The following is a 20,974-nucleotide window of genomic DNA, read 5'->3' as shown; positions in this document are numbered from 1 at the left end:
TCAATATTAGAATACAATTAGAGAGCAAACTCTACAGAAAAAGAATACCAAAATGACTTGAGTTAAGGATTCAAAGTTAATGGGAAAAAAATCCACCTTAACAAAAGGACAAGTGTCTGTCATTCCAACAGATGGCACAACATAAACATTAACGCATGCTTTGACCTATTCCATACCAAGACACACATGCACTGTATTTATCATTCCAAAGGCGGCACAACTGCAAATGTTTGTGATGCACCATCTGTTGGAATGTCAAATGTATTTTACTATTTATATGCACTGCCAAATACATCCATTCCAATAGCTGGTGTCCTGCAAACATTAACACTGTGGTCTATGTTGAATTTAGATTGCAGATGGGTGGTAAAAGCTACTACAAATAATTTATTATACCTGCATCATACAATGCTACAACTTTCGTAACACAAACTAAGAGAAGGAAGAAAATGACAGCTAAACAAAGATCAGTTAAAAGGTAAAATGTATCCACTAGTTGTTAAACTGGTTGGAACAAAAACCTGCAGCTAAGGATCATAGCTTTATAAACAGGAGATGAAAACGAAACGGACTATGCAGAGTGAAAGCATACGCTCCGATCGTACTGCATGTTCGTTCTAAGGTTTACTTGGTTGAAGAAGGCAATATTACTGAGGAATTAGCTGAACGTTCCGGTGATTTGATGGGAGAATCTCAAGGACTGCAGCTCCTTCAGGATTTGCAAAAAAAAAAAAAAAACAAAACATTGTTGTGTGTTATTTTCTAGTACCTTCTCCATTCTCCTGGTTGAATGGCTGTAACAAACACTGCTAGATGATAATCAAATTCTCCTGTTTTTAGGACAACTCGATGTGCGGTGAACCAATCAGTAACTTGCCCTATGAATAAAGACCACACAACACAAGCGCCAACCCATATTATCTTATCCCAATTGTCCATCTGCAGTATAGACCAAGTGATGCATTTCAGGAAAAGATAAAGCAGTTAGAGTTATAAAAAATACATATTTCATCTACTTATTTAATAATTTGACCATATTTACCCAGCATGTCACCAAAAGAGAACTCAACAGAAATCATGTGTAGAACTTACTATAGAAAAACATTAAAACTGAAAACAAAAATACAATTTCTTCTTTAAAAACTCCCATCAATGATTCGGTAACTTTCAGTAGTGTATCAAAAACACTAAACTGTGAATATTTACAACTAATGTAAAATTAATGAAAATGAGAACATCATTCTCAACACTTTTGGCCATGACTGCACAAGTGTTGGTTTGCACAAAGTTTGCTGCTTCAGATTACACTATGAAACATTTGTAATTCTACTTCAGTATACCAAAGAAACATCTGACAAAAAGATCTAAAAGCACTGAAGCAGCAAACTTTGTGTAAACCAACACTTGTGTCATTCTCAACACTTTCGGCCAAGACTGTAAACTCCATACAGACAACTATCAATGAAGATCATGTTAAACTACTGTGCCTAAGTGCTGCACAAGAAAAATCAATTATTAAACTGACATACAAAATACTTATTAAAAAAAAAAAAACAAATGGATGAAAGTTGCTGCTCAAACAACCCTATGAGATCATACAAAACAGACAACCACATGCAAGACCCCATTGTTAAAGTTACCATATGTCACAACATTAATTTCAGCAGGGGCATTAAGATTTATCCAGAAAGAGGAACTGATGGCGTTTCATTTTGCAGCTGTCCCAACAAGGGTACACTCAGAGCTAACTGCTCGTGTACGTAAAGCCAAACCAGGAAGACCAGTCTGGTACTGTAATTGCTAGAAAGCTGGCACAAGCTTTGGCATAATCCAAGATGTGAAGCAGGTATAAACTCGCCACTCTGCAAGTTCTTATTAATAGGTAGTGTGTCCTGGCCATTTTTGTTAGATATATTTATTTACCTTATAAGGAGTCGCTCACACGCGCACCCCCTTTTTTTCCCCCAGGACAACCAGAACTCATCACAGTATAGACCAAAATGATGCTCCAAAGTGAATCACAGGTTATTGTAATATTGCCCCGTTATTGTAAATTCTTCACCCTGAACAGCTCATTCCATTTTACTTCATGGATGTTTTGACCATATTGTGATAATGGTGAATGGACAGCCTACATAAAGTTGAATTCATTGTCATTTTCCTAGAACTATTCCAGAACCTTGTGACATGAAGTGTTGTATGCAGTTGTAATGACGGGCTGCATATTCAGATTAGTTTGGAGTATTGAACTGGAGCAGTGAGAGGTGTTTTTTTTATTTTTTTATTATTATTATTATTATTATATAAAAACAGTGGCTGCCACCAAACTTGGGGGTTGGCACCATAAAAAACCTCCCACTGTTCGAGTGTGGTGCTGAGGTGTTACCTGCTGCACTCGGGTCCCAATCCAGGTGGTGTGGCTACACGCTGTAATCAGCGCAGACTCCCAACCTTCTCCTCCTCATTGTACAGCCAGGAAAAAACACCCCACACACCATTATCAAACAGTCTGTCCTGTTAATACCCATAATTGCAGGTTCTTTCACTCAGAAAACAGACGACTGGAGAAGAACATAATACATTATTATAAAATCAAAACAGAGAAAACCTCAGATGCTAAAAGTAACACTTTGTAATAATCACAGGAGTATTTATTTTTAAAACCCATTATACTGTGCAACAATGTTTTCTTTACATGAACAGTTAGTGTTCGGAAAATGGGGGTAAAGAGATAAATACTTTGCAATAACAAATTTGTTATAACTTTACAATTAAGAATAAGGTATACCATTTCACCCTCCCTCTCCATCCACTGATCCCAGGAACAAAAATTAACAGTTCTTCAAATTTACTAAAACTGCTCCAAATCCATGCAAAATCAGGACAGTCCTTCAAATAATTTCAAATCATTCAACTGCTGCATTTTCCCTCACACAAAGAACACTGAAATTATAAGTTGTAAAGACTTCAAAGTTATTTGGTCTTCTGTTGTATTAAAAATGCATCTTTCTTCGATAAACTTTACTTTAGGGCAAATACATACAGTTTTCCAAGCCTTGTCCATTGAAACCCCAACAGCCCTTGGTTCACACTCAGATGAAGCGAAGGGTTATGTCAAAGCTACCAATACTTTTAAAGCAGTAAAAGTAGCGTTGAAAATCAATTTGGTACTGTTTTAATCCAAAAAATATTTATTCATATATATTACCTTATAAGACAAACAAGAAAAAAAAGTTTGTCAATACGCACAAATTACATTCTATTACAAAGGGCTTCCCAGGGATGAGGCTTATGATTCTTTGTTTTAAATTTTAAACAGCTTTTTTGAATGACAAGAACAAAACAAAAATAACCAAATCCCCAATATAATCAATGCAAAACATTAGAAACATCGCTTATCTGGAAACAGAGAACTGAAGGAAGTGTACAAAAGAACAGTAGAAGTTACTAGAGTTGAATCTCTAGTCAGAAGTGCAAAACAGCTTTTTGTTTCAGCTATAAAAAGAAACTATTTATGGTTCCAAAGTCATATTTTAATATTCATGCCACTGCTAGACCCATATCTGAAGCTGCACAAAATAGCCAGTAAAAAGAAGAACTCCTTAAAATAGACATGGGGGACTGTTCAAATAGTAATCAATTTGAATATACAAATGAAGTGGTGGTCTCCCATTACAATTTCTTCCAAACTGCACATTAATACATTCTCACAACAGTGCTATAGAATAACTACATGTAAAAAGGTTTTGCACATAGCTCCCCAAGTGTTTTTAAGAAGTTAACGCACAAAAACTCAAACACAAAAAACATAACTGTACTGAGAACTTAGTGGGTAAAATGTCGAAGAGATGGCTGACATTCTTCTCTAAAAATAAATGTCTGAAATTGCCTATTTCCATTTTTTCTCCAATGCTATATGATTTTAGGATCTTAGCGGCAGATAGGGAAAAAGACTGCAGATTAATTAAAAATGGTTAAACACATCCTACCGCCTAAACTTGTATATAATGAGGAAAACTGGCGAACAGCAAAAGTGGTCTGTATGGGCTCTGCTGTTTGAGTTTAAATATTAGCAGCAGCTACTTACTCCAACACATTTGTCTAAAATGTATTTTATCTCAAGGTCTAACAATAAATGTTGGTATATAAAATTTAACTGGGGAGATAAAAAAAAAAAATTACATGGTCATTTTTCCCCAGTGTCATTTGGTGAAAATAAACATTATAGAATTTACTTTGTTTGAATGGTTTGGTTATTTGAGGAATACAGTATGAAATCCCTAGAAGAATGTGAAATATTAACTTGTTAATCAGTAAATTTTAACTGAAGGATATGAACTTAAAGGAATGACTACAGCATATATTAACATATTAAAATAATATATAAAAATATAACATTCAGAGGCCACAGCATCTCCTTTCACGTGTCAAATGTAAACAGGCAAAACAGGAACCTGAATGCACAGAAACTAATGGAATATTAAGCCGGGAGAATACTTAAACAAAATGATATTTTGCTGAACATTATAAAAAGCCCCATAGTTTTTCTGGAGGAAATTTTGGTCTAGAAAATGCCAAATATAATGACATTATTCAAATAAATTAATAATATCTTTAAAGACAAAATATGCCCTCCCACAGGGATAGAAAGCTTGTAGAAAAAGATGTAATAAAAAGTTTAGGTGGAACTGTTGCAATTCCAACTAAGGATGTCAAAACCTGATAAACTAAAATTAACAAGGAGTAAAAAAAGCAAAAGACATAAGGTCTAGAGTACATCTGGACTTGTGTAAATTTAATACTCTAGGGACAAGGCTAACCCTGGGAGGTTATATTATTGCCATCAGCCATGCTGCTCCATTTGAACATAGCAACACTTCACTGGAACATCTGAAGTTAAATATACTTTAATATTATACAGATTAATCAAATATCAGAAATTAAATCTTAAATTAAAACTATATTGGATAACAGACCCCCACCACCGTAATCTGAGCCAAAAAATTGCCAGTGTCTGGAATTGAACAATAAACAAAACTACATTTTACACGAGGCAAACTAATGTTTTTGTTGACAGAAATAGGGATACTTTTGGTAAAAACGATTTTAATCACTCTTCTAATCACTACATCTTACCTAACTAGTGTCATGCTGTTATTTTCTCAAGGGAATTAAAATATAATTTGGTATTCTATTCAAAAGGTTAAGTCAGGCAACTTAAGATAAACTTTAGCATCTGCTAAACTAAGACTTTTCTCAAAATTTTGCTTGGAGGATGAGGATGGAAGGTATAAAATTGAAATTGTGTTTGTAATATTGATATCAGAAATGTCTTTGACTGGGAGAAAAAACAAAACAAAAAAATTCACGATAAAGCGTTAAAAAATCTATATTATACAGTGGATCACACTTCATACTGTGCTCTGTGGGTCTATGTAGGACACATATTGTAATTTGATGTTTATTTTAAATAGTGAGTGTAATTAACTGCCAATGCTCAATTTACTTTGGGTTTTTCCAATTACGTTTCCATACTGTGACCCTCCTGAGAGAGGTAATGAAACTTATTAAGCTACTAAGTGCATTATTAAGTTCCACTATCTAAACTAGTATCCCTACCTATAAGAATAGCATACTCTAGTGTAGGAGGTGCAGAGTGTGTGTTTTTGTTTGTTTTGTTTTTAATATAAATAAAAGTGAGTTGCTATGAAGCCCTGGCAAAAGGCAATTCAATTTTTTGATAATGCATATAGTCACACTGGGAAAAATAAAAGCATACTAAGATCTTTTACACTAAAATCAGACTACCTTTTAGACAAGAGACTTCAATTTATAAAAATGATTTTGGGTAGATATGGGTCTCCCTTGCAATTTATAAAGGCAAATTAAAGATTTTTAATGATACGTTCAATGAACCTATCACACACATAACAGAAGTCTTCAAAAGAATACTGAGAAAAGTATAAAATAGAAGTATACAGGAAAAACATCTTTCTACAGCCATCCGAAGCCACTAGTGAAGCACATCATGAGCTGTCACAATGGTTCAATTTCACTCTCACTGCAATACTCTGATCTACAGATTGGCTGGCCAGTTTTCTGTTGCCACCTAAACAATTACCAGATATTGCACTGCAACACAAAAGGAAAGTATAAATATCTTTCAAAATCATGTGTTTAATAAGTCCACCAGCCAGCACAGGCACTCTTGAGCAGTGAGGCACCAATAGAAGAGGTATCCAGAAAGGAGCTTTATATTTCTGATACAGGATGACAGAATCACAAACATGGATTCAGGGAACAGAAAATCCACTGGCTGCAAGCTTAAAGCTGAACCCCAATAGATTTAATTCTTAGTTTATCTATAATATTAAACAAAGTATGTGTGTAAATGACACACATAAAAAAAAACAAGGTGAGTCTGAGAAAACAGATGCTTCCTCTGGATAACATACGATATACTTGCACAGACTTCAATGAAACATTGTTAAAGAAATGTCAATCGCCTTTAGTAATCATGTTAACAAGTAACATACTTTTTATTTTACAACTGTATATTTGTACATAAGAAACCTGCAGCCATTGAAAGAACCCAAATAAAGCAATAGTAAGGGGCAAGCAGTGTATTTTTGTCAATGCAAAACATAACTAAGGAGCTCTGAGTGCAGAGCACCTATAAATGTGGTAACTGCAGTAGCGTGACAGAAAAAGTGGAGGTGTTTTTTTTTGCTTTTTTTTTTTTTTAAGAGGATGTAAGGTTATTTGAATTGTTTCAGAAGGATGGTAAAAAGCATGATCTGCAAAGCATGAATTTCTTTCATGGTTACAGTCATTGCAATACTTACAGTAAGCAGCAGGCCATCAATATGAAGAAGATATTCCAAAAGGAGATAAAAAAGGAGCTTGAACATGAGTTATAGAAGCAAAAACTATCACAGCTTCATAAAGCAATGCAGAGAAATTCACAAGTAGTAATGCTTTTGGACAAAAACAGCCAAACTGAAATTCAAAGTAAAACAGAAACTACAATCTGTGGTGTGCTTCATTGCAAACAAGCAACAGCTGACTAGAAGGGAACCAGGAGTTCATATCCGGCCCATGCTTGGAGACCAGTCTTTCCACATTCCCTTCTGAAACAAAAAGGCCTGAAGTGAGGAAGCCATCAGACAACAATGATAATATGCTTTAGGCTTCAAGGACAAGCAATAGTTAGGAAACTGTAATAAAAAATAAAAATGCACACACAACAGGAATAACCCAAAAGAGAAAAAAAAATTAAGACAAATATATTGCCATTAATTTTGTCACTTCCCTCTTCTGTTTTTTTCAGTTTGATGCTGTCCAAGCCACATTTTCTCATACCCATGTTCTCCCAAACCCACCCTTCCAACCTCCTCCATCATTCTTCCAGGTAAAAGAGAGAGAGCGCAAGGAACTGTTTTCATTGTGTTTTAACAGCAGCTACCACCAGACTGCCTCACAGGAGTGCTGTCAATTTTTACATTAGGCTTGTCTCCAGCAGCAGTTGCTCCTGGGCCCATGCGTTTCTTTATCTCTGCCGCCATTGTCATGAAAGCCTGTTCCACATTGGTGGCATTCTTGGCACTTGTTTCTAAGAAAGGGATTGCCAGAGAGTCCGCAAATTCCTGTGAAAACAGAAATAAAAATTGATTGATTTTTTGAAAACAGTACCCAAAATTTTTTTTGAAGTTTTAAATAAATGTCTATAATGGTGCACCAACAAAAGCATGAAGACAAATGTTGACTCAAATACTGTACCCAGCTAGTGATCTGTTGTTACCATTTCATATAATCAGCGTACAGCAATATAATTTAGTGGGATTTCACAAAAATGATAAAACATTAGCAGCTTTAAGTTCGTCTCTTGAGATGGTGTGCCAACTACTTGGGAAGAGCTTATTCTAATTGAATTACATACTGTGGTATACAGAACAGATAGACAGTCCAGTGTTCAATTAAGCACTACAGCTAAAAATAAGTTAATGGGAGAAATGACTAGTGGTGCATTAATTGCAGCATACAATATAATCACACAGCATTCCATTATTTATTCTCAAGATTTGACTGTTTGCTACACTAACAAAGGTCGAAAAAATGACCCTTGCCTCAAGCTGATTATCAATGCTGCATGTACTTTAAAAATGTGTAGAACACCAGAGATTCTCAGTAGCTAAACTTGGATGTCATCAAGCTTTGTGGAGTTCAGTGTGAGGGGTTTGCTCCAATTGTTCAACTCAACAAATGAACCCAAGGATGGACATTTCATTTTTGGTCTTTGTCTTCTAAATAAAAAAAAAAATCCTGCTCTGGGCTGCTTAATTAGATACAATAGATATATTCTTTATCACATGTTTAACACTTTTTAGCAACATCACAATTTAAGAAGTCTATTGAAAAATCTAATTGTTAAAATATCTAGACTACTTCCTTACTAATCTAGCCCAGAGTGACCAACATGTTACCATCTTTAGTGTTGATCTTTTGAACTTGTACATCTTTTTTGATATGGCACTACACCTTCTCATTTCCTATCCTGAATTTATTTACCCATGATTCAATAACTCCTGTAATATCATATAATATCGCAACATTAAAATGTTCAGAGATAACATAGCAGTTACATTTTTAAGAAAAAAAGTTAATGACTGCCATATGAAAATCCTTTACCTATTTATTATTCATCATGTAATGTAGCTTCACAAAATTAGGATTTAATTTGCATGGATTTCATATTTTTAAATAGTGTTATTCATAATCAAAATGAAAGTTTAGAATTTTTACACTCTAAGCCTAGTATGTCCCTCTTTAGAAATAAAATTCATAGGGCGTGTTTACAAAAAATGGATCTAGGTGAAATACTTTAATATTAGAAGCATTTTACTATATAACCTAATTCACACCTAACTGCTTCACGTTCAGCCTGATGAATGTCTAGTGTAAATTATTTACTAATGAGGACTGAAACTAATAAAAAAAAGGAAAACAAAAGTTTTAAACTCAGAGCCAAAACAGTATCTGATACATACACAATTGTGGTCAATATTACTGGTACCCTTGGATTTTTGGGATATTCTATACAAGATCTTAAGAAAAAACTGTAAAAGTATCAACTTTTGACCATTTGCACCGCTCCTGGAAGTACTGCAATACCAGGTCGATGCGTGGAGTGGACGGAGCAAGCCCCTATTCCATCTCCCTGTTCCAAAAATCAATTTAATATATGGTCCCCAGATATTTTAACAGGATACCCCAAGTTACACTACAAAAAGATTTCTGCTCAACTTGTATGTAGGCTTCGATCCCCCCCCACCCCAGAATAAAATCAAAATAAGACCTACATAATATTAAAAGCACCCTGTTCTAATACTTGGTTGCACAACATTTGGCACTGATGACAGCCAACCTCCAAACATTTCTTGCAGCCATTGTTCTCCAACTCTTAACTTTAAACATGTTGTAAGCTCTTGAATGTTTGTAGGATTCCTTTAATTTTTGCCATGCAGTTTAACAAGTCTACATTTCCATTTTAACCATTCTTTTGTTTCTGAATATGTGCTTTGGGTTATTCCTCTGCTTGAGAACCCATGATCTTCGAACCATATCAAGGCTTTATAACACTTGGCAGCATATTCTGCTCTAAACAGCATTGGTAATCCTCCAATTTCCCTTAATATACTCAAGACCTAAACTCCACCATATCCAACTATAGTTACGGTGTACTTTTATTTATTAACTTCATGCCATAGCCCAGTCATTAACAGTAAAAGCCATATTGAATATCTGAAGGTGGACCCTAAGTCAGCATGAACAAGTCTCATACAATGTGCATATATGCTGTAATGATCAGTTTTTCAAACAGTGAGTGCACTGATATAGGCCTGAGCTTCCATTTTTGGATCAATAGGTTTATTTTATTGTGCTTCACCTAATGGCACTGAACCACTAGGAGCATCTTTTGTGTCAAACTGGCTCCAAATGTTACAATTTTGCACAACCACCACACTTTCTTTGAAAATACCATACCTTAACTTTCCTTTCACCTGACAAAAAAAATATTTACTGTATTCCACTGACTCCTTCTACCCTGCCCCATTTTATCATTTTATAACATGTACATAAACAGAATAAAAAAAAGGAGACAAACACTGACTTATACTGAACATTAACAGAACTGAAAATAATTTTTTTGATTTCATGATGTCAATATAAACCATAACGCTTCATTTTCAGAAGATATCCTGAGAGGCAGGAAAGTTTGTAGCAGACCTGGCAGTCAAGTATTAAAAACATATGCAAATCATCTTTAAAAGAGACCAAAACTATATTTAAAAACTTCTACCAGGTACTAGAGCAACTGGGTTCAAAAGTCAATAGCTGAGGATATGGCTACATCATCTAATATTTGGCCATATGTAGCGGTTACTTTTCACCACTGGATGGTCAGTAGACTGAGATAGCCAGGTTATTTGTTAGTATGAGTGTCCTGGGAATGCTTTTCAGCTGCTTCTTTATAGGCAGAGTTAAGTGCTCACCTAACACACAGCTTTTCTCGCATAAGGAAACATGTGAAAGGGTGTTTGAAAATACAGTGTAAATGTCCCAGACTTCACTAGTGTAGTCATTTGTAAAAATCCATGGCTGAGGCCTGCTATATGGCCTCCCTAACACCTACTGGTAGAAACCAGCAATGAAGTAAACCTCTGCCTTTCATGCAGTGTTAGCAGGAATTGTCAGTGCACTAAGAATGTAAGACAAAATATGACCTTAAACCAGTTCTGGCAAACCTTTTGTCAGTGAAAGAAGGAAAAAGATGATATTACAAAAGGGAAAACAGAAATACTGACTTCGTTATGTCATGTTTTAAGGTTGCTGTAGGATTCTGCTAAAGGTTTACATAGTTTTTTCCCTATTCTAGATTTTTAGGGACAGGACAACAAGGCACCTCATGGACTCACATGACATAGATAGAATATACAGTACAGCAATCGGTACTCCCAAGTCTGAGGTAAAGGTTCTCTACCATCAAATATTAGCTTAATCTCAGCAGATGAAGAGACTTGAAAACTGCCCGATGAAGGAGTCCGTTTCCTGGAGGGTATTGTGAAATCAATTAATGGATTGGTACAAAGGCAGCAGTACTGTGGCCATTGAGCTGTACAACGGAAGTGAGCAAGTTAAGGTTAATATGACTATTATACACGATCGTAAGTTTTGCTCTCTGTGATAGGTTAAAGATTTTGACAATCTGGGAAAACTCAGCAGTACAGCTATAGTTACTGCTCCAGATCAAAAGGAGACAACCAAGGTGGTTCTGGCATCTACTAAGGATGCTGCAGAGATGCCTGTCCAGTTGGTGTACCAGGCAAAGAATAAATAGCATCCTTCGGTTATGGAATTCTCCAGAACTGTTGGGTGTCTGGACTTCTCTCTATAGCCCGTTATTACCACAACATTTTCTACTACATGTTAAAGGCAAATGAGAGGAAAAACTTGGAAAATTGCTGAAGATGTAGTACAGAAATCTAATGAGTAATAAATAAATGTGTGTGCCTGTGTTAAATGAGCATATTTCTTACCTTAGCTGTGGTATAGTCAACAACTTTTTTTGTTGTCAGATCACATTTGTTTCCCACTAGCAGCTTGTTAACATTTTCACTGGCATAACGATCAATTTCTTGCAGCCATTGTTTCACATTGTTGTATGACTCCTGATGAGAATGAATGTAAGGACAAAAAAAAAAGTTGAGACAACCTAAAATTACTGATCATAGCACAACATTCTCAAGCCTGCAAAATCTAATCCAGAGTAATAGGGCGTAAATCAGCTCTAATTAAGAAAAGTTCAGTGAAAATTTAAAACTAATAATTTATATTATAAAGTATGAATGTCTAGTAGTGCCCTGTGCTGTGAATGTGACTGCTGTGCAACTTTGCTGCTCAAACTGTAAAGATCTGTGTCTCTATATAAATCCTTGATATACAGTATGACACAATTGTTCCATGTGAAGTTAATGTGTGAGAATTATCAGACCTCGCTAAATGATGTCTCTACCACTTGTATCTTTAGCTATATTTAGAGGAATACAGTTTGATGCAATCCATTTTGCAATAAACAGCAGTAGTTAATGGTTTATATTTTATTTCATTCATGGACGCAAGTTGAGTTTTACATTCATGAATTAGTTTGATGCAGATTATACTGCCTAACGTTTTTAACGGGAGCATCATGCATGGTTTACTCTTAAGTGACAAGCCAAGGATGCTGTACATCTAATGATATTAAAATTTGCCCACACTAAGTTTACAAGCATCAACAATTTTGTCCTTTGAACATCTTTCTCAGCCACCATTACAAACAGCTTAGATCTGGGGTTTCAAAATTTTTACGCCAAAGTCTCCCAAAATGTTATACAATCTGGAAAAGGCTCCCAAAATAAAGTCAAAGATGCAAAGAAGAGCATGATCTTGGATCTTGGTTGCTAACTATAGTCACAAAGCATTACTTGTTATAATAGTAGACCTATAAATCAAAGCAAATGTTTAACTACAGCAGGCTATTGACAATTTCAAGTGAAATCTCTAAGCCAGGGCTTTTTTGTCCTTTTTTCTTGAGGTATCAACTCCAGGAACTGCAATATTTTGATGTATCCCCATCTTTTTTCAATCTTAAATTCTTAAGTACTGAACTTTTACTCTGCTAAAAGTATGGATGATTTCAAGAAAAAGGTATATATTAACCACTCTCTAACAACAAATTCACATTTCTGATGTTTTATGCTTAATTCTGTTGTACAAAAATGATACATACTTGAGATAAAATACGTTATTGGACATTGCATCTTGGATTCAAATATGAAGGCTGACGTGACTATCACATCTTTTTATTATGCAAGAATCCTTAAGGTAAACAAAGCTCACTTTGTCCTGTACAGTTTAAGACACTTTTGGCAACTGCACAGTTAATCAGCTACACTAAATAAAAGTACAGTTTGGATAAAAGCCCAGTATTATTCAATTACACTTACAAAAAACTGAACATTTATTACAGTGATTAAAAAAAGAATTTGTGCAAACAATACATTTAATTACAGGATGTCATATTATCATAAAATCTATACATAGCTAAGTTACTGAAATTAGACAATACTGCAAAAAACACCCCCACAATGGCCAAGGCTCATTCCACCCTTCATAAAACTCTTACTTGATCTGTAACATCATAGACAACGATTATTCCATGGGCACCTCTGTAATAACTGGATGTAATGGTGCGAAACCTCTCTTGTCCAGCAGTATCCCACTGTAAAGAACGTTAAAATAAATGTAAAATTATATTATTTAAGCGATTTACTCAAGGTGCAACCGTCAAGGTGGTGCTAAAAACCTTGCTGTGTTAAAGGGATAACTTAGAGCTATATTCATATTAAGACTGTGATCTTTTCATTGAACCAAGATCAAACACAATCAGGGCCCATGTCAATAAATCAAGACCAAAGTACCTTGGGGACAAACAACAATTTCACATAGTGTCTTCAATCTTTTTTGTATTTTGCAGTCCAGTTTTCTATGTTGCCAGATGCCTGATCACAAAATGTTATGGTCAGTCCTTTTGTTTTTAATAAGCTGAGGTACAGCAAGTCAATGCACATGTCATAAATTGGACAAAAATATGAAATAGACTGATGTATTCTAGTGATCAATTATTACTGCTGTTTGATGTTTAGTGCCATACAGTAATAACAAAAATGTAATGTCCAAAAACTAAAAAAATGCTGATTTATGTACTATTTACAGTGTGAAATTAATACTTCGAAAAACATTTTGCTAAACTATTGTTACACTTGCATGGATAGTACACTTTAAGAATGAAACCCTCCCTTACCCCATTGACAGAAGACAGCTGTGCAACATCATTTAGTTTAACACTACTAGAAATGGTATCCATTCAAAAAGAATAAAACTGAAATGTAAACTGTCTGATTTCCGAGCTTCCATACAACATAATCATAACACATTGGTTTTCTCATAAAACAGTTTACTTATTCATAATTTATAAGAACTTCACAGAAATGCTTAGCTGCCAAGGTCATGAAGATGATTCTAAGTTAACTTGGACTGGAATTTAGCTTTTGACATTCTGGACTAAAAACAAGTTTAGCTTTTAAAACAATAATACAATATATCAAAGTAGTCAAAAATGAGTGGTTATTAAATAATCATTTGGCAAGTTGCCCACTCAAGGCCATAATTAGCTTTATTTTTGAATAATTTAATTTTATCTTAAGTATTAGCTCAAAATAAGATGTGATATGTCTCAAACAAAACAAACAAAAAATGGGGTATATAATAAATTGCAAGGAGTTATATTCGGTTTCTGTAAATTTCATATAGCTAGAAGGAACAGCACTACTTACAATCTGTAGCTTGATAGTTTTTCCATCCAGTTCAATTGTTCGGATTTTGAAGTCTACACCAATAGTGCTTATGTAACTCTCTGTGTAAGTGTCATCCTGAATTAAAAAGGATGAGACAGATTAAAACTATATTCAATTCCATTGCAAAATTAAAGAGCCTCAAAACTTTACTATGTATTTATCAACACTCAATTCTAATTTGTAGTGAAGGGAGGATATCACGTATATACTACTTTTGAATGAAATGGCATAGATCAAGCAATTACTGTGAAAATTTAAGAAATTCTTAAAAATAGTATTAGCAATAAATACAAATAATTTATTTTACTCAAGTGCACTAGATATCAAGTGGATCATTTGGCATATTACACATTTTGGAGGCAAAAGTAAAAAACTCCTAATTTGTATGATTATTGCTTTATCTAATAACAAGGGAAAAATTTAACCAAAATATTAAAGCTACTAGACTGACCCGCCTTTTAAGTTGACCACTTCTTAAGGCAATTCAATATGTAGATCAATTTGATATTTTATACAAATTCATTAATTTGGCTATATTGCATTTGAGCGGTATTACTTTAATAAAAAAGTTTGTTATTTTTGTAATGAAATTTAAACTTTTTTTCTATATTGAGGTCACCCTTTTGAACCCCCCTGATATTTACTACGCGGTGAGGCATTTGTACTCCATCAACATTAATTATTTCCAGAGACATAATTTTGTCTATTTTTCCAGCGCATCGCGCACAAAAGCAAGGGAACGATGGGAGCACCAGAACTCTGCTCACATCATGTCGCTTCGTACCGCAAGTTGCAAGAAGTAAGTCTGTGATAAGCAGAATACCGCTACGCTTTCCACTCACGGGACGGAAGGACAATCCCAACCGCTTTTATATAGTAAGAAAGAAGAAGAAGAAGATAATCGCACAGTCCAAAACCAAAATCATCTTTTACCTGGAAAAACGAAACTACAAATCCCATCATTCATTGCAAAATGGACAGGGTGTGTGTGAAACTCCGCGCCTGCGTAGCACTCACGGGACGGAAGGACAATTCCGACCGCTTTTATATAGAAGGATGGTTTTTCAATTTTTCATCATCCATTATTGAAATGAAAATTCATAAATCAGCTGATAAAACATCATTAAATCTATTGCTGATTGGGAGTTTGTTTTCCTCTCCCCTGTTGTCAACTGGCCATACCTCAGTTAAAAAGACCATATAACATCCTCTTTAATAAAACCCCTGTGTGCGTCCAGGTGTCCGTGTCACCTGGTGAAGTGCGCATGTGCGGGGCCACACAGCAGGTGTTCAGTCTCTTCCTGTGCATTCCCTGTGCGCAGAGAGAGAGAGAGACACACAGGCACGCACGCGCACGAGACAGACAGACAGACAGACAGACAGACAGGTGCGCGCGAGAGACACACACACACAGGCGCGCGCGAGACACACACACACACACACACAGGCGCGCGAGACACACACACACACACAGGCAGAGACAGACACACACACACGCGCGAGACAGACACACAAACACAGGCGCCGAGAGACAGAGCGCGAGACAGACACACACACACACAGGCGCACGAGAGACAGACACACACACACACAGGCGCACGCGAGACAGACACACACACACACACACACACACAGGCGCAAGACAGACACACACACACACACAAGCGCAAGACAGACAGACACACACACAAGCGCAAGACAGACAGACACACACACACAAAGGCGCGCGCGAGAGACAGACACACAAACGCGAGAGAGAGAGAGACAGACAGACAGACAGACAGACAGACAGACAGAGGCGAGAGACAGAGAGAGACACACACACACACACACACAGAGGTGCGCGCTTAAGAGAGAGACACACACACACACAGGCCCGCAAGAGACACACACAGGCGCGCACGTGCATTGTTGCTTTTCTTGGTTGTTCATTAAATTATGGATTTTTCAAATGTTCATTTTTGTTAATTTTTTTTTGTTCATTTTTTTGTGCTTAAAACTCATTAAAAAAAAAAGTGTTTTTAGCGAGCGGGTCGCAAGGCTATAGCGCGAACTCTTGCAGTGTTAGTTTTCTCTGTTGTTCAAGGTTTTCTTAGTGTTATTCAATGTTTTTACATTTAGTTTACTATTATGCTGTGCATTCGATGTAATTAACTATATTTGTGCTTAAAAACTTAAAAAAATATATATTTACATACAGTTCATATGGTCTGGAACGGATTAATTGTATTTACATACAATCCTATGGGGGAAATTACTTTGGATCATGACCATATCGGGTTACAACCAGAGTTTTGGAACGAATTATGGTCATGAACCGAGGTTCCACTGTATTACTGTCAGACAAAATTATAGGCATTTTAAGGAAATACAAACCAGTATTACCGAGAGAGAAAATTAAAGGCACACAATACAGTGACGTATATTACAGCCACATACAAGGTCCCATGCCATTTAATACAGACTGTTCCTACTAATGTTTATGCACTACTGTTCTAGCGCCCATTATTGTAACAGGCTTAATGTCTAGTTACTTATAATACAGATCAGCTTTGTTTTATTGTCCGTTTAACTTATTTTGTGTAGTAATGTAAACAAATGTTATATGGTTTAATCAGTTACTACTAATGCACAACATTTGTAAAAATGTAAGTGCTCTATGCTCATACTGAGTAAAGCATTTTATACAAAAATAAACTTAATGAATGAACAAGAGGATTAATTGTTAAATGGCATAAACTTCTGTGACCACATAATAGCTCCATTACTTTTGAAGACAGGAATAATTTAAAAGTATTTGCATTCTCCTGCCCTGCATGTACCTGCAGCGCCATTCCGTTGTATTTGCGGGTGTGAACATCTTTTAAACTGTGTTACCTCTCTTCAGCACATTCCCCTAAAGCTGGCTTCTCAGATACTGACATTTTCATGGCACCATTCTCACCCCTGTCTAGTTTTATACTTCCCGTCTTTGAAGGCGATTCTCTCAGCATGCCTCATATGCCTTTACTCATCCTTGTGCATCTAACATTCACATTTCCTCTTTTGTTGTGTCACCAAAGCCAAACTGACCAATCACTCTAAAGCTAACTTATCAATCAGATTATTCAGAATGATTAGACACACAGACCTAAGTGTTTTATTATACAGTGGATATTTCACAGATGGATTATTTTATCACTCTTTGTAAACAAGTAAAATAAATTTAGGCTATGCACAAATTTAATGATGGAGACTAAAATTCTACACAATTTAGCCCCTGCAACTCACAAATATAAGGTCCTGAACTAAAGAACTTCTATAGATCCAAGCCAATGAATTGTCATGAAATCTGGATGGATAGCAAAGTGAACTAGGTTAATGAGTATTATCTAAGTTCATCCTTGTTTACAAGGTTTCCTTTCCAAGTTTCCTTCTTTGACTTTCTGTGGTCTAACAAAATCTTTAGGGAGGATAACGTATATTCTTCTCATCCACCAGACTTGCTTTTTACACTATACCCAGTCATGATTAAGCTAAACCTGTGTCTTTGTGATTTTAGGCTCCTGAGTCCTACACCTCAGTAACAAATTACAAAACTGTTTGACTAAAAATCCTGAAAACTACTGCAGAAAGCTCATTAATCAACCGCCTAACTGGAACAAGTGGAACAATAAAAAGCACCATAAGTGTAATGAATGCATAAAAAAGTTTCAAGTCTCATGAACTCTAGATATTACTACCTAAATGTTCTGTCAGGGTGCCTCATGTTCAGTTTTCATTTTGCATCTTAAGCTCATATTTTCTCTCTCTCTAGCATTTCAGATTGGCTATGTCAATGTGTTTTTCTGAACAACCCATCAGTAGTCACCATAGCAATACAGACTATAAACTATGGTAATATACCTGAAATCTTACCATCAATGTCCTCCTTCATAACTCTTTTAATATTTCACTTTATACTCTTATGACTTCTGTTACTTACTAGCATATATTTTATTACTGTGTTGTTTTAAATTGCATTCTTTTCTGCTTTAAAGCATCTCAATATACTACCCTCTATAAAACAGTATTGTAAAACTAGATTTACTGACTTCTTTATTAGGTGATAACTTCAAATAGACAAGTACAGGTACCTGAAATCTGTTGAACAAATTCTGAGCGCTGCTATATGTTAAATGCTGTTTTGCACTCTGATTAAAACGGAGGTCACAAACACTAAAATGTTGAATAACTGCAGAAAATACACACTCACGATAATTAAAAAAGATGGAATGAATGCAGTTTTGATCCCTCTGGACTATTCCTCCTTTTCTGCAGCTGCTTGACTACCACACAAGAAGAAATAAAGAGACTGTCTCATCTATGTACCTGTTAAAATACTAGAGCTGAGATTAGAGTTTGCTCTTTATAGCAGCTAAAACAGTATTAGCTAACAATTCCAATAGTTTCACAGAATTTAAATAACGTATGGAATATACCCTTGTAAAATGCTCATAATAAAACTATTTTTGTTTTTAATACAGAGCAATACAAGGGACTTGTTAGATCTATTTAGTACTTTGTTTGACAATGGAACTACAAAATCCTCTCCCTTTCATTTGAACAACACTTACACAAAAAAGCTCATGGGAATAAAAAGGACAGGACCTTACAATATAAAGTGGTACAAATTTTCACCAACATGTGAACTTCCTATAAGTAGTTTCAAGATTTTTATTTCAATATAAGATTACACAAAAAGTGTACAAGGCAGTTAATGCAATTACTACACATACAATGCCACAACTATAATAGATTTACTAGGAATCCACAAAACAATGGCATTAAATAAGTCAAAAATATTAATTCTTTAAAGAATTAAAAATTTAAAAGTTTAAAAAAGAACAACAGAATACAATGATTAATCGTGTTAGGAACTGTCAAAAGTCTAACTGGGGCAAAACCAAGCAGAACTGAGGAGAATTAAACATCACACGTTAGAAAAAAATTATTCAGTACTTGAACCAAGGCAGTGTAAGTAGAATGGTCTACTCTTGTGCCTAAATGAAACTGCCAAAAGATTAGCTTTACTAGCTGTGATGTGGGGGGAGTAATAATTTTGGCAAGAATTAAATCTGCTTAAAACATTACAAAGGTATTGAATTCCAGACTTTCTAGTCCTATTTGTACCTGATTTTATTTATTATTTTAAATACCTAGAAACAGACAGAACTTTATTTGTGAATCTGTAAACAAGGTGAGCACTAAATTTAACAGAAGCTTCATTACAGACATCAAGATAATGTGCTACATCAACACTTTCAAAAATGTTAAATCTAGCATCGAACCATTAGTTTTTCAGTAAAAGTAATAAACAATTTTCTTCCAAGAAAAAAGAAAAAAATCTTGGGATTTTAAAAGTTAATGGAAATGAGAAGCATTCATCTCAGATACTCACATCTAAGAAATTAAAGAATGCAAAAAGTGGTTTAAACAAAACAGCATTTCAAATTACAAAAATAGCAATGCAAGATATGCTGAACTATTAGTATCAAAGAAGAATAATCAATGCATTTTACTTAATTTAATCACAAATGCCATTTCATATTGCTGGGTGTAGAGGAACATTAGAAGAAAAATGTATTTCAAATTCAACTTTGCATTGGAACCTGCTGTAAAATAAACAGAATAAGTCCAATATTTGTTTAGTATGTATATAGTGCTTAATTATGACATAAACAAAAAATTAATTTTTATTATGGAGTGCTGGAATATTACATAGCTAGCAAGAATAAACTGAAACTGCTACGGAGGTATACAGTGCACCCGACAATAGAATTACTAACCAAGGTCACTGCCTCCTAAACAAAATCAAGGAAAACTCAAATCCAACAATACCTTAATTTTTAGAACACACTCATTGTGAATGTGGTTCAAGAGCAGCCAGAAACATCTGTGCAGGAATAAGGTACCCAAACTTAAAATTTTGGAGCAATAAAGTAAAAAGAGAACTATCTGTGTTGACTTTAAGTGAGACAAGAGAGTACACAACCTGAACATTAAATGCCATATACTGACCAAGTAGACTAAGGTCAAAAACACTCAATATGGTGCACTCTGAAAGCAGTAGTGCCAGTGACAAACATAATTATGAACTACCAGCAAACCTGTATTGTACAAAGTGAAACAATTAAATAGGAACACAGCATGAAAACAGTAGTTAAGGATAAAAATAACTGAGACACAGCAAGTAAGTCATACCACACCAACAGAAAGCTACAGTCTATGTATCAGCTGTATTGGATAACAACATACATCTAAAACTCACAGGACTGAGCTGAGGAATTTAAGGGGAATGCCTAAAAATACATGGGTGGAGTTAACAAAAATACAAAGCAGAATTAAAAAAAACTTATGTATCCAGTACATGACTTGCAAAACAAACTAGTAAATCACAGTGCGCTTTGGTAACCTTCGTGCAAAGAATAAGATTACTTGATATATGCCTTTCCAAAAAAGATTTTATTACTGTTAACTGCTGTTCCTATATTTATTAT

The 20,974-nt window shown here is 35.1% G+C and overlaps 1 protein-coding gene and 1 pseudogene across 1 annotated transcript in view; both read right to left on the bottom strand.

Annotated features, from left to right (window-relative positions):
• Positions 1 to 2,623: 2,623 nt before the first annotated feature.
• LOC120539253 (ras-related protein Rab-1A-like) overlaps positions 2,624 to 20,974 on the bottom strand; it is a 38,432-nt gene continuing 20,081 nt past the window's right edge. The window contains exons 3-6 of the mRNA XM_039769154.1: positions 14,436 to 14,531; positions 13,226 to 13,321; positions 11,598 to 11,729; positions 2,624 to 7,646 (exon numbers count right to left, since the gene is read on the bottom strand). Of these exons, the coding sequence (XP_039625088.1) occupies positions 7,452 to 7,646; positions 11,598 to 11,729; positions 13,226 to 13,321; positions 14,436 to 14,531 (519 nt within the window). The 3' untranslated portion in view covers positions 2,624 to 7,451. The remainder of the gene's footprint in view (positions 7,647 to 11,597; positions 11,730 to 13,225; positions 13,322 to 14,435; positions 14,532 to 20,974) is intronic.
• On the bottom strand, positions 9,138 to 9,256 carry LOC120539849 (annotated as a pseudogene).

The sequence above is a fragment of the Polypterus senegalus genome, chromosome 11 (assembly GCF_016835505.1).
Source record: "Polypterus senegalus isolate Bchr_013 chromosome 11, ASM1683550v1, whole genome shotgun sequence".
In the NCBI taxonomy this organism is placed as follows: domain Eukaryota; kingdom Metazoa; phylum Chordata; class Cladistia; order Polypteriformes; family Polypteridae; genus Polypterus; species Polypterus senegalus.
Note: the sequence above shows the minus strand (reverse complement) of the source record. Positions and strands in the feature narration are given on the sequence as shown.